General features: G+C 32.2%; 4 protein-coding genes across 4 annotated transcripts; 1 reads left to right on the forward strand and 3 right to left on the reverse strand.

Moving 5' to 3' along the window:
- Positions 1 to 2,589: 2,589 nt before the first annotated feature.
- SAPINGB_P001332 (uncharacterized protein) lies at positions 2,590 to 6,222 on the forward strand (the record flags this gene model as incomplete). Its single annotated transcript, XM_031996055.1, has 1 exon — positions 2,590 to 6,222. One exon carries the CDS (start codon positions 2,590 to 2,592, stop codon positions 6,220 to 6,222), a length of 3,633 nt encoding a protein of 1,210 aa, XP_031851946.1.
- A 408-nt stretch (positions 6,223 to 6,630) lies between these two features.
- SAPINGB_P001333 (uncharacterized protein) lies at positions 6,631 to 7,374 on the reverse strand (the record flags this gene model as incomplete). The annotated part of the gene is made up of 1 exon (XM_031996056.1): positions 6,631 to 7,374. One exon carries the CDS (start codon positions 7,372 to 7,374, stop codon positions 6,631 to 6,633), a length of 744 nt encoding a protein of 247 aa, XP_031851947.1.
- A 2,175-nt stretch (positions 7,375 to 9,549) lies between these two features.
- Positions 9,550 to 10,332, reverse strand: SAPINGB_P001334 (uncharacterized protein; the record flags this gene model as incomplete). Its single annotated transcript, XM_031996057.1, has 1 exon — positions 9,550 to 10,332. The coding sequence occupies one exon, from the start codon at positions 10,330 to 10,332 to the stop codon at positions 9,550 to 9,552; it is 783 nt and encodes a 260-aa protein (XP_031851948.1).
- A 2,117-nt stretch (positions 10,333 to 12,449) lies between these two features.
- SAPINGB_P001335 (uncharacterized protein) lies at positions 12,450 to 13,082 on the reverse strand (the record flags this gene model as incomplete). Its single annotated transcript, XM_031996058.1, has 1 exon — positions 12,450 to 13,082. One exon carries the CDS (start codon positions 13,080 to 13,082, stop codon positions 12,450 to 12,452), a length of 633 nt encoding a protein of 210 aa, XP_031851949.1.
- Positions 13,083 to 13,140: the final 58 nt, after the last annotated feature.

Below are 13,140 nucleotides of genomic sequence, written 5' to 3' on the forward strand. Positions count from 1 at the left end.
TGTGAAGGCGGTTCAAAAAAAAGAAAAACAAAAAAAGATGTCCCAATCAAGACCACAGACCTATTAAACTTCTTGGCTAACAAAATGGAATCTCTTGATCAACTCTCTTACTAGATTCATAATCCATTTGAACCTGCAAAATGTGTCTTAGTCAACTTTCTAAGTATTTTGTAAAAAATAGCTTATGAGTTTTATTTATAAATGAAATTCATAAGTAGTTAAATTTAGTTTAGAATAATAAGGGGGGTTGGAAATAGTTAACTTTGAAAAGTTCATACTTGAATTCCCTCATTATTCGGCTTTTAAGATTGACAATACATGAATAATTAGGCTAGATACTGAAATTTTTTTTGGAAGGGACACAAAGTAAGTTCATCCAATAGAATGAGGCAAAAGGATCTACCAATAAAAAAGAAAGATCAAATCAATCATATAATCACTTCCTTATTGAGAAATTAAATTGAGATGCTAACTAAATAAAGGCTTAGTACACTGATTTATTGATAAACCCAAATGGAGAAATTGCTTTCAATCTTAACCAGAAAAGGGAAAATACCTTTTTCAAAAATAAGGTCACAATGTAGTTTTCTTATGCGCGCAACTTTTTATTTTTGTTGCTCCTTTAAAAAAAGAGGAGCAAGAGGCTTTGTATTATTTTTTTAAAAAATATATAGCTATATATTTATATTCTATTACATATATATTAATATATTGATATTATATTATATTATGATTAGTCACAAAAAAATAGCTCTACTTTTTTTTCTTTTTGTTAATGTTGGGCCAAGTAAATAGCTAAAATATTTTGGTGAGTGAAACCTGAAAAGAATTAATTCTTTAACGAACCAACTGGTATCCTCTAAAAGGTTTTGGTGCCAAAAAAAAAAAAAAAAAAAAAAAAAAAGGCATTGAATAAATATAGTTATGTTATCTTTATAATATATTTTGACCTGTAGGTTAAGGAAATAATGACATATATTTCTAAATGAACTTATTGGCAATTTTTGATTATAAATTGAAGCCTTATAAATTTTTTAATAATTTCAATATTAACATTTTTTTTTTAAATTGTAAACCTATGTGTTGGATAAAATTTTAAAACATATTTAGCCGATAAAAGTTTTTTTAAGTTTTTTTAAGTTTTTTTTTTTTTTTTTAAAAAAATATGATCTTTTAAAGTTAAAAAAACACAAATTGATCGTTAAGAAACTCATACCACATGGAGAAATTGGGACCCCCAGGTTAGCAGAAGTGAGTTTATGCATGAGCTTACATAACCATCATGTTTTCTATCTGAATTTTGGTAAACAATAAAAGAAAATGGCATATGAAATGCGATGTGCCCCACTTGACAGTTTCGAACAAAACTTTTGATAACAAAAACACCCAACTCTCGTATCCGTTAACAAAAAATAATCGAAACAAATTTTGGGAAAATTAAATGAGAAAAAGTAAATAATAAAAATTTAAAGTGAAAAAAGAATATCTTGATTAAGTTCTTTAAAAATATAACTATATAATTTGCAAAATACTCAGCCTAATATTTTAATAACCATAAAAGTATTAATCTTTGTGAAATGATCATTCTAATGATTATTTTATAATAGTAATATAATTATACTAAAAAGGGGGAAAACGTGTTCCGGTAGAGACCTAAGTTATAGGTAATTAGGAAAATGACAAGATTCTGAAATTTCAAAAAAAATGTCTATTGTCTATTTGAATTAACGAAGGATACGTCGAAGAATATATGTGATATTTTGGGAAATAAAAATCATACATACATATTGAAACTTAGTATATATAAAATGGACTCAATGAAATATTAATTTATAATTATATATGTATTATATGATTTAAATGAAGAAATATTATCACAAGTATATAATAACAATTAGAATCTTCATTGATTTTTTTTTAATTTTTTTTTTTTTTTGCCTCAATAATTCTATACCCTATTTTCAAAAATACAATTTAAACTTATATTCTAAAATTCTCCAAATTTATCTAGTAATCAATTTGATCTTAAAATAATTAAAATAAAACCGGTTTAAAGTGATAATAATTTAATTTACTTTTGTAACTTTTAATAATTAATTGCCATTAATTTATAACAGCCACACCTACCAATTGAGACATAACTCCAATAATAATATTAAACGATTTTAATGAATTAATTTAAATTGAACAACTAAATATACAATAAAAATAATTATTGATACTTGTTAAATTTGAGTACGTATAAAAGTTTGACAAAAAATGTACAAAGATTAACCGATATATATAGACCGAATAACAATGATGCATTTTAAAATAATTGGGGTATTTATAGCCTTGAATATTTATGCATCGGCTCAAGAAATCTCACGTCAAACATGTGGTATCAATGAAGGGACTGCAAGTTTTTCATGTCACTCAGATTGTGGTAATGCCATCATCCATGCTCGCGATACGTGTAGCTATGATAAAGATTGTGTTTGTGATCCAGATGGAACTTTTATGAAAAATATGCCATCATGTTTAGCATGTGGAGCTACGTTATGGCAATGGTATGGTTCATATCTTGAACCAGCTCTTCAACTTTGTGAGATGCAAACAACTCCTGATGGATATCTTCTTCCATGTCCCGAAACGACGTCTGAATATTATTCTGAATCATCTTTAAGTTTTGATAACGATTATCAATCATCAAGTTCTGAATTAGAAAACCTTTCAAAAATTTCGATAATTCCATCAGAGTCGACTGGTGACCAAGTTCCTAACTTTACATCTGATTTTACCCAATCTGAAGAATTTTCAGACACCGATGCTAGTAATTCTATTCTTGCTTCTCAGTTAAATCCATCAGTTTCCCATTATGAGGATTCCACCACGTTATATTATATTTCGGAGATTTCAACCCCTGATGATTCTTCTGCTCTTTTACAAACTTATTTCAGTACAGCTGATATCTCATCTAACGTTGAAGAAGCCTCAACAACCGAATCTGCATTTACTGAAGAGCCTTCTGTCAGTTTTTATTGTATTTTCCCAATGAAACGTGATGAATCATTTGATTCCTGCAATACCGCTTGTAATTCATTATCCTCTGTTGTATTAGAAAATGGCAATACATGTTCTACTCTTGAGGATAACCTTGAAGCTCTTTCTGTTTGCATTCAATGTCAACCCCTGTATCCGGACCAAATATTTTTGGATTCATCTATTCTCGGTAAATACGAAGAATGTGATATAGAAATTATTTCATGCTCTTTTATTTCTGAATCTAATATTAATGAGGGGGTTTCCACAGATTCTTCACTTTTTGAAAGTTTGATATCTTCTGATGACGATGTTGTTAAAAGCTATTCGTATAGTTCATTCAGAACTAATGATTTTTCTATTTCATATTCCGTAATATCGGAAAGATTTTCTGTTTCTGATACCTCTGTTTCAGATCAAGGTTATAGTACTCCTGATATTTCTTCCAAATTGAGTGATTCTATGACTTCTTCAAGATTGTTTTCTTTGGATTCAGACGTTTTGACAAATGCGGAATTTTCTTCTCACTCTACTTCTTATTCATTTGCTGAAACTATTTCTAATTCAGATGAACTTATTGATTTATCTTCCAAACTTAAAGAAGATTCAACTGAAGACTTAGTTATGAGCTCTGATTTTGAAACATCATTTGGTTTCACTGTTTCTCTAACTACAGACCCTAGTGCTGATTATACAGTAGATTCTGTTTCTCAATCCACATTTGGAGCAGGATCTGTTGATTCTAACTCTGTTTCTAGTTCTGGTATTATTTCAGATTCCTTTTCTGAAATAATTAATAGTGTCACTTCGCAAAGCTCTTCTGTGCCTTCTTCCAGTTCTACTTCTGATGTTCTTTCTGATACTTTTTCTACTGAAATATCTGATCCTACTTTTATTTTCACCTCAGATTTCACCGAAAATTCTACTTTTGATCCAATTCCTGATTTAATTTCTACATCTTCCTCTGCTACCACATCGCCTAATTCTAATACACAATTTGAAAGTAGTTATGATTCTGATTATTTTGCATTTTTTAGTGAAAAGTCTTTTGATTCAGTTTCTCTTATTTCAACTTCTGAAATTTCCGAGACCAGGTTTATAATAGTCACTAAGACCTCAACAGTAACTGCAACTGCGACCACAACGGTTTGTGAACAGAATGGTTCTTGTTCAGAAGATTTCACAACCGAAACTCATACAACCACATATTGCGAAACTGAGACTATGACTGATGTTTCAACTAAGCAAAGCACTGTGACAGCTACCTCCACTGAGATTCAAATTAAAACAGTGACAGTTTGTGATAATAATGGTTGCAATGAATTAGTTACGACAGAAATTTATACTACCATGGTTCCTAAAACTGAGGCTGTAACTCAAAGTCATGAGATTTTTACTGATATTGAATTAGACACCATCATCAACACAGTTACAAGTACTCAGATAAAAACAATTACTATGTGCAGCACAGGTGAATGTAAAGAAACTCCAACAACTGAGGTTTTCACCACCACCGTTCACGAAACAGCTCCAGTATTTAAAGGCACTGTTTATGCTAAAAGCACGGAATACATTGTTATAACCAAAACTTCAACCAACATTCAAACTCAAACCATCACTACTTGTGGCTCTGATTTCTGTAAAGAAACACCTATTACCAAGGTTGATACAACCACAATTTATGAAACTTTACCTATATCTACTACAGTTGTTTCTCCTACAACTACAGAGCACTCAATTGTTACTAAAACTTCTACTATCGCTCAAACTAAGACCGTTACATTTTGTGATTTTAATGGATGTAAGGTAGCACCTACAACTGAAATTTATACTACTACAGTTTGTAAAACTGTTCCAGTTGTTGTTTCCTCTACAGCTACCGAAAACAGACTTGTCACCAAAACTTCTACAGCTTCTCAAATTAATAGTGCAACTATCTGTGATTCAAATGGCTGTAATGAAACTCACACTACTGTGGTTTATCCCACTACTATCTATGAAACTGAGCCAAATTTTGAAGGAACTTTTTCCTCTAATGGAGCTGTTAAACCAACAAAAACCTATCCAACATCAGTTGCTGTTTCAACTGTCACCTTGGCTTCAGCTAGTACTGTTTCTTTTACTACAATTGAGGGACCTAAGTATGTCGCCAAACTCTCAGATGGTATCCAGACAAAAATTGTCACCGTGTGCGACTCACATGATTGCAAAGAAATCCAAACTACTGAACTCTTTACTAACAGTGTATCTGATTATGGGCAGATTTCAGAAACATCAACCAAATTCACTCAACAGCCAAAATCAGCCTTCGAAACCAGAATCCAAATCGTTACAAAAACGTCTCTTGAAACAAAATTGGGAACTGTCAGTGTTTGCAATGACCACATTTGTACAAAATCTTTGGAATCAAGTATTTACAAAACTGGGTATCATGAGACAGTTGTTCCAACCGCAGAAGCAGCCACTTCATTTACTTATGTTGCCTCTGTTATTAGCTTTGATACTGGTATATCAGAGTTGACTTCAGAACAAGTTAAGACAGTTACTTTCTGCGATTCCAAGTCATGCATTGAGTCTGCCACTACAGAATTTGTTACACTAACTACAAAGAGTGCTGTTCCAGTAGGATCTTCAGTGAATACAATTTCTAATTCTTTGGAGAAACCGGCTTCAAACATTTATTTCACAACTTTACATGAGGCCAGTACAGTTACAGTTTGTAGAAGTGAGAGTTGTACAACAATTGTGACATCCACTCCAGTTACAAAGACTATTAATGAATTGATCTCGGAGAGTACTGAGGTTGTCAGGACAAAAACACTATCTTCACCATACTTTTTATCAAGTTTAATTGATTCACCTATTATTTCTCCTTCTACTTTAGAGGATAAAAATATTTTGGCTCTGACAACTATTTCAAGTTTTGTTAGTGAGGGTGGTAATTCCTATAATCCTAAACAAACCGATACGGCTCCTTTAACAAAAGTTGAGACTGTGTCACCAGAAACTCAAACAACAATTGAGTATCAAGTATCATCAACCAAATCTATTGGAAACAATACTGAAATTGCACAGGTTTCAAGAACTGGCAATTCTCAACTTACTGGTAGCAACACTATTGAACAAGTAAATGGTTCTACCAAAGGTTTTCCGCTTTCTTTGATCTTAATTTCTTTTGCTTTTATTACCTTTATTTTATGATTATGATATAATTTTTTCTTTTTTTTTTTTTAATTAATCATAACCCTATAAAATAATAGTATAACTATTAATATATTAAACTATATAGTTATTTATATACATATAATTTTAATTTGTTTATATGTTAAAAATATTTTTTTTAAATTCTGTAACCATAATGATAAAACCATGTTTTACAATTACAACTAACAAAAAGCTCGTCTAAATAAATTTGGCATTTTTTAAAGATATAGAGTGATGTTTTGGTTGGTAAATATCTTAAGAAATTTGAACAAATTAAAACAGAATTAGTTATTAAAAGAGTTAATTAAATTTTATTTATATTAAAAATTATTAGAATAAAGTATAATGTTGTTATACAAAGAAAAATTACAATTTGTCTCAGAGGTTAGTTTATAACCTAAGAGTTTAGAAAAGAGCAAAAAGGAGGCCAGCGCCAACAGCGCCAACAGCGCCAAAACCGGCCTGGAAGGCAGCAGCACCGTTAACCTGTTCAAGGGAAGTAGGAGGAGTGGAGGTGACCTGGGAAGGAGCAGTAGAATTGTAGGCAGCAGAAGAAGAAATAGAAGATGAAGTGGGAGCAGCAGATGAAGTGGGAGCAGTAGATGAAGTGGGAGCAGCAGAAGAAGTGGGAGCAGCAGATGAAGTGGGAGCTGCGGTAGATGTAGGAGCTGCTGAAGAAGTGGCAGCAGCAGATGAAGTGGGGGCCTCAGTAGATGTAGGAGCTGCTGAAGAAGTGGGGGCCGCAGAGCTGGTCTCAGGTGTCGTAGTGGCAGCAGCAGCCGATGAAGTGGCAGCAGCGGCCGATGTTGCAAGAATAGAGTAAGTACCAGGAGTAAGAGCAATGTTACATGTGTTGAGGAAGGGTGTCAAGTAAGATCCATATGCAGACCATAAAGTGTCAGCGCAGGCCATACAGTCAGGAATGAGTTGCATGAACCCGGAGTCAGCAGCACAGAGACAAGTAGCATCACCATCAGCGCACTCACGGCCTTGGATGATGGCATTGCCACAGTAAGAATGGCATTGATAGGAAGAGCCAGGAAGTTGAGGATTGGCCATAGCAATGGCATAGGCTTCAGGGAGGGCATTAGCCTTAGCGTAAGCGGAGCCAGCAAGAGCAGCAGATAAAGCGAAAGTCTTAAACATCATTTTGTAAATATAAAGAAGAAAAAGAAGAAAAGGTCCTAGAAATTATTGAGATAGCGAATGTAAAATCAGTTGGAGAAGTAGTCGTTGACGAAGAGAAAACAAAAAAAAAAAAAAGTAGAAGGGAATGAGAGGACAAAAGCTTGATATTTATAGGCTGCAGAAACAGCAGCAAAAGCGAGACCAAATTTGATATCATTATTATCATTTAGCTGCCGAGAAAAAAACAATTAAGAGCCTCTTGTATTATTTTTTTTTAGACTTTGCCAAGATCTAAAAAATCAAAGATACATCCAGGCTTGTAGACAAATTTGCTAATATCAGATTAATCAAGGTCTTATGTCAGCCATTGCCAAAAAGGGCAGTAGAAATAGGGCCAAGGGAGTCTGGCAAGGAATGCACATATAATTTAGAAGAAAGAGGTGGTGTGTTGAAATAATGCGTTGTAGGGTACTGAAATTGAGATTATTGACAACATTTTATTCTTTTGGGATCAATATATATATATATATATATACATTATAATGTCGTAATTACGATTCAAAGTTGTTTATTTTTTTTTTAAGCAGGGCAGGTTACTTTGGTGGTTCTGAAGGACTTGAGATGTTATACTTATTTGTAGAAGAGATATGAAAAATATTATTAAGCAACAAGTACGGGTTCGATTATGTAAAGCTAATATTTGAGAGCTCATATTTAAAGGTGGTAAAGGCTCAGAAATGTGCCAAAAAAGCAAAAAAAAATTGCATTCTTGTGCTAATAAATCTGTATTAAAATAATTTATTGTTAATTAATATTGATATTAATATCAATAAGAATATTTTTTTTTAAATACATTGTTATTGATTTCTGAGCGTATTAAACGAGGGGTCCTTTGGGGTTGATAAATAGACGGTTCGCATTTGGTTTTTAAGCTTGGCAATAAAACAAACTCTGTAAACACTGAAAAAATTTCTTCCTTTCTTTCTTTCTTTTTTTTTCTTTACAGCTATTAAATATTTTTTTTATTAAAATTAGGGTTTTTTTTTATATATAATATATAAAGTTATAAGGTTTTGATAAATATTTAAAAAAATGTTGTACAAGGATATAACCTATATAGGTTTCAAAGTCTCCTATTAAAAGCAAAAGAACCCTCAAATAAATAATTTGAATAATGAATAAATTAATTTATATAGAGTATATGAATTATATCTAGTTGATTAATGTTATTTGAATAATGGAAAAAAAAATTTTTTAATCTTACTGTGTTAAAGATAGTTGGGTGATTCTAAATAGTAGTTGAAATCAATTATCTAAAGAAACGCTAAATATGGATTTTTCATACTCATTATATCAATTTAAATAATCTAAGTTTCTTTATATAAAATAAAATAAAGATTTCATTAATGAATTCTTTTTAAAATAAGAGGGAAAAATTGAACTGCAATTGCGTTTTTTTTTATGTAAAAAATTGTTACTATATTAGACAGTCTATGCCAAGACATCAATCAATGTAAAAATTAAAAATCAAAACAAAAGCAAAATTGATATTGATATTGATATTGATATTGATATTGATATTGATACTGATACTGATATTAAAAGAACTTTTTTTTTAATTTTTTTATAAGAGAGAGCTTACAATTGGCTATAAATCATTAAGTTTCAGTAAATTGTGTTAAAAAAAAATACCAATATTGGTTTTTTATTAATATTAATATAAGAGGAAAAAAAGAAAATCTAGGGAGAAACTTTCCTTTAAATTTTTATTATTGAAAAAAATAAATTTGAAATCTTAAAAAAAAACATCCAATTATGAGTAATTAAAGATTTTTGATCAAATGGAACAAGAGAATATGAAGCTTTCTAATTTTAACAAGCCAATATTAATAATTAACGAGCTAGTTATGGATGTAAAAACAGACGAAATGGAAAATGTGGAGAAAAAAACAGGGTCCAATCCTTGGCAATGATTGAAATTTTAAACAAGCCAATTTGTTTTTTTGATATTGGTGAAAAAATATTAGACTAGGTAGTTATCAAAGACTTGAAAAAAAAAGTTCCATAAAAATTAAGAACTATGAAGAAAGAAAAAATTATAAACGAATTACATTAATATTAAGAATACAATAAAAATTTTACAAAAATTAAAACGGATAGTTTCTCGTTATTTTAGAATGAAGGAAAGATCTCTATTTAAAAGAGAGCAACAAGAGCACCAGCAGCTAAAGCGCCGAAACCAACCTGGTAAGAAGCAGCGCCGTTGACCTGGGCAAGAGTTGTTGCAGCAGAAGAGGTGACCTGAGCAATACCTTCAGAAGTGGCGGCCGCTGAAGAAGTGGCAGCAGCGGAAGAAGTAGCAGCAGCAGAAGAAGTGGCAGCAGCAGAAGAAGTGGCGACAGAAGAAGAAGTGGCAGCAGCGGAAGAAGTGGCGGCAGCGGAAGAAGTGGCAGCAGCAGAAGAAGTGGCGGCAGCAGAAGAAGTGGCGGCAGCAGAAGAAGTTTCAACAGCGGAAGAGGAAGCAGCGGCGGAAGAGGTAGCGGCGACGGAAGAGGTAGCGGCTGCAGAGGTGGAAGTAGTAGCGGCGGAGGTGGAAGCAGCAGCTGAAGATGCGACGGCTGAAGAGGTGGAGGATGCAGAAGACGAGAGTAGAGAGTAAGTACCGGGGGTGACAGCAATGTTGCAAGTGTTGAGGTAAGGGGTGAGGTAAGAACCATAGTCGTCCCAAAGAGTGTCAGCACAGGCCATGCAGTTGGCGATGAGCTCCATGAAACCAGAGCCTTCAGAGCAAAGGCAGGTGGTGTCACCGTCTTCACATTCACGGCCTTGGAGAATGGCATTGCCACAGTAAGAGTGGCACTGGTAGGTGGCTTCAGCGGGGTTGGCCATGGCATGAGCAAAAGCTTCAGGAAGAGCAATAGCCTTAGCATAAGCAGTGGCGGAAAGAATAGCAGCGAGAGAAAGAGTCTTGAAGTTCATTTTTGTGTTTTTTTTTTAAAAAAAATTTAAAACAGAAGAAAGTAGATAAAGAAATGGGAATAAAAGTTGAGGTAGTTTATTAAAAAAAGGTATCCTTTTTTTTTTTTTTTTTTTTAAACGAGTGTAAAGAAGTTTGAATATAGAAGAAGATGGATGGTGATTAAAAGAGAAAAAAAAAAGAAATATAAAAAAAAGAGATGAAATGGAAGGGTATTTATAGGTTTTTATCTGTCATACTTTTAAGCTGACAAGGAGACCCGCCTTTGAGGGACAATGGTTTGAGGGCATATATACGAGTTAAAAGAGCACTAACTGTGTTTTATCAATCTACAGATTTACCTAAAATAGACATATGTTTCTTCTAAGTGTATTCGTAATCGCAATGAACATAAAGGGTTCTAATTGATACATATTTTTTTTTGGTAAGTATATATAGACATAAAAATAAGCATATAACAAGCGAAGTGGTTACGTAGACTTTGAGGGGGGGGAGAGGAAGAAGCGTATTATTTATGTCCATTCTTAACGCACTAGACTTAAAAAAAAATTCTATTACGTTGGTTACACATGAAATACCTTGATAATCTTGATAATCTTGATAATCTTGATGTGATGGTCAAAATAGTATCAACAACCATCTTGAATATGGTGATGATCTATTTGATCTAATCCTTTGGAGGTTTGGATTTTATTTTATTTTTTTTTACAAAAATCATTTAAGAAAACCAGCGGGGAGTCCATTTGACAAGGCTTGGCAATGATCTCTTAGTTTGGTAAAAAAAAAAATATTTACATAATTATTTGATTTATATATATATATGAGAAGTTGAAAAAAAAATTGAAAATAAGTTTAAAAAAAGATTTTTTTGAATTTATTTTATGCTGGGATTTTTCTTTTCTTTTCTTTTCTTTTCTTTTCTTTTTTTTTTGTAAATTCGGTAAAAGACGCAACTGATGTATGGGCTACACCAAAAGTTGCTAGGGCAACAGTGTTGATTTCTTTGACCAATCAAAGTGCTATGATCAATCTAAAAGATATAAATCTCCCCACTTCCCAGCTTGGCAACTGGCGCCTGCGCTTTTTTTTTTTTTTTTTTTTTTAAAAAAATATTAAAATAAAAATAAAAATAAAAATAAAAATAAAAAATAACAACCATTTTGGTCTACGCTCCTCTTTTTTTTTTTTTTTTCTTTCTTTTGTTTACATTTCTTGTAGTTGCCATAATTGGCCATGAAGCTTTATATAAATTAATTAATTAATTAAAAGTTTTTTTTTTTTTTTTTTTTTTTTTTTTTTTTTTTTTTTCAGAAACAAAAGAAAAATAATTTACTGCACGTTTTTTTTTCTTTTCCATTCGTTTAAGAAACGATTTCAAGGCATGACAAGACAAGCCAAGCCAAGGAAAATTGATATTTATTTTATTTTATTTAATTTTTATTTTATTTTTATTTTTATTTTATTACTCAGGCTTATTATATTCAATTCAATCACACAAATCAACCTTCTTCTCCGCCTTTACAAGAATGTTAACTGAAAATATTTTATATAAAATCTTCTCCCTTTTTTTTTTTTCCTTATAAGAAGAAACCAAAAAAGATCATTTAGACTCGCATAACATTCCTCGTTTCCTTCGAAAGAATAGTGGAATTATTGTTATTTTTGGAACAGCTCAAATTTTGATTTTTTTTTTTTTTAGCTCCATTTCTTCATTATTTGTAGCCTTTTTTATTTCAATTGAAAAAGAAATAAACACACACATCCGTTGCATGTCTCTGAATATTCCTAAAAAAAAACAATCGAGCTTTCTCCTTGATTGACATTGAATTCCTCATGTGAGCATATACTTAATTATATATACTTGTATATATATACTCATTATTGAAATACAAAAAAAAAAAAAATTAACTCTATCATTAATACTCCAATAACGATTAAAACGAATATTCAATTCTTTCAATCTTGATTTAAAGTTCTTGGTTCTCGTTGATTTATACTGTATATAATCAGATTAATTTATTTCCCAATATCATCCCCACATACACACATTAATATATATAGAACCTAATTAGGTTCTAAAGGTAATAATAACCTTTATAATCACCCTCATAATCTATTGTCACGGCTCTTGGCCTTCCAAAATAGCCATCACACGCTCACAAAACTCCTCCACCAACTCATTGGCCTCCAGCCCTCCAACCCGTAGCTCAGTTAACTTGCGCAGAGCAACTGCACGCCGACCTTCTGCTGTGTTTTCACCTGCATGCTTAGCGTCCGTTTGCAACGAAAACAAATTTTTCAAATGAAATCGTAGCGCGTCGTACCGTAACAAGGCTTGAATTTGTTCGTCCCGAATAACTGCTTCAAATCGCTCGTCAATAGGTAAGCCGTCTTCCACTAGTTTTTGTTGTTGTTCTTGTTGTTCTTGTTGCTGTAATGATGTTGATTCTGGAGCTGATAGTGGTGGTGGTGGTGGTGGCAACCCGTGGCCAGCCTCTCCTTCTAATAACGGCTCAGTAGTTTTACTAAATTCTGTAGATGAATTTCTGTCGCCTTCTTCCTTACTACTCTTAAGATCTTTATCATTACTACTATTACTATTACTACTGAAATCTCCACACCCTTGTGTCTTGTGTGCTTTGAAGCATACCAGCGAGCAGTATGGGAGTGCACACCGGGGACATTTGTACTTTGGTGGAACTGCATGACACACCCCACACTTGATTCCACCTGATGTTTGTTTAGAAGTCATTAGAAAAATATCAAGCAGTGTAAAAAAAAATAATAAAATAAAATAAAATTAAAACTAT

This window comes from Magnusiomyces paraingens, assembly GCF_902498895.1.
Source record: "Magnusiomyces paraingens strain CBS 517.90 genome assembly, contig: contig1, whole genome shotgun sequence".
NCBI classification, from domain to species: domain Eukaryota; kingdom Fungi; phylum Ascomycota; class Dipodascomycetes; order Dipodascales; family Dipodascaceae; genus Magnusiomyces; species Magnusiomyces paraingens.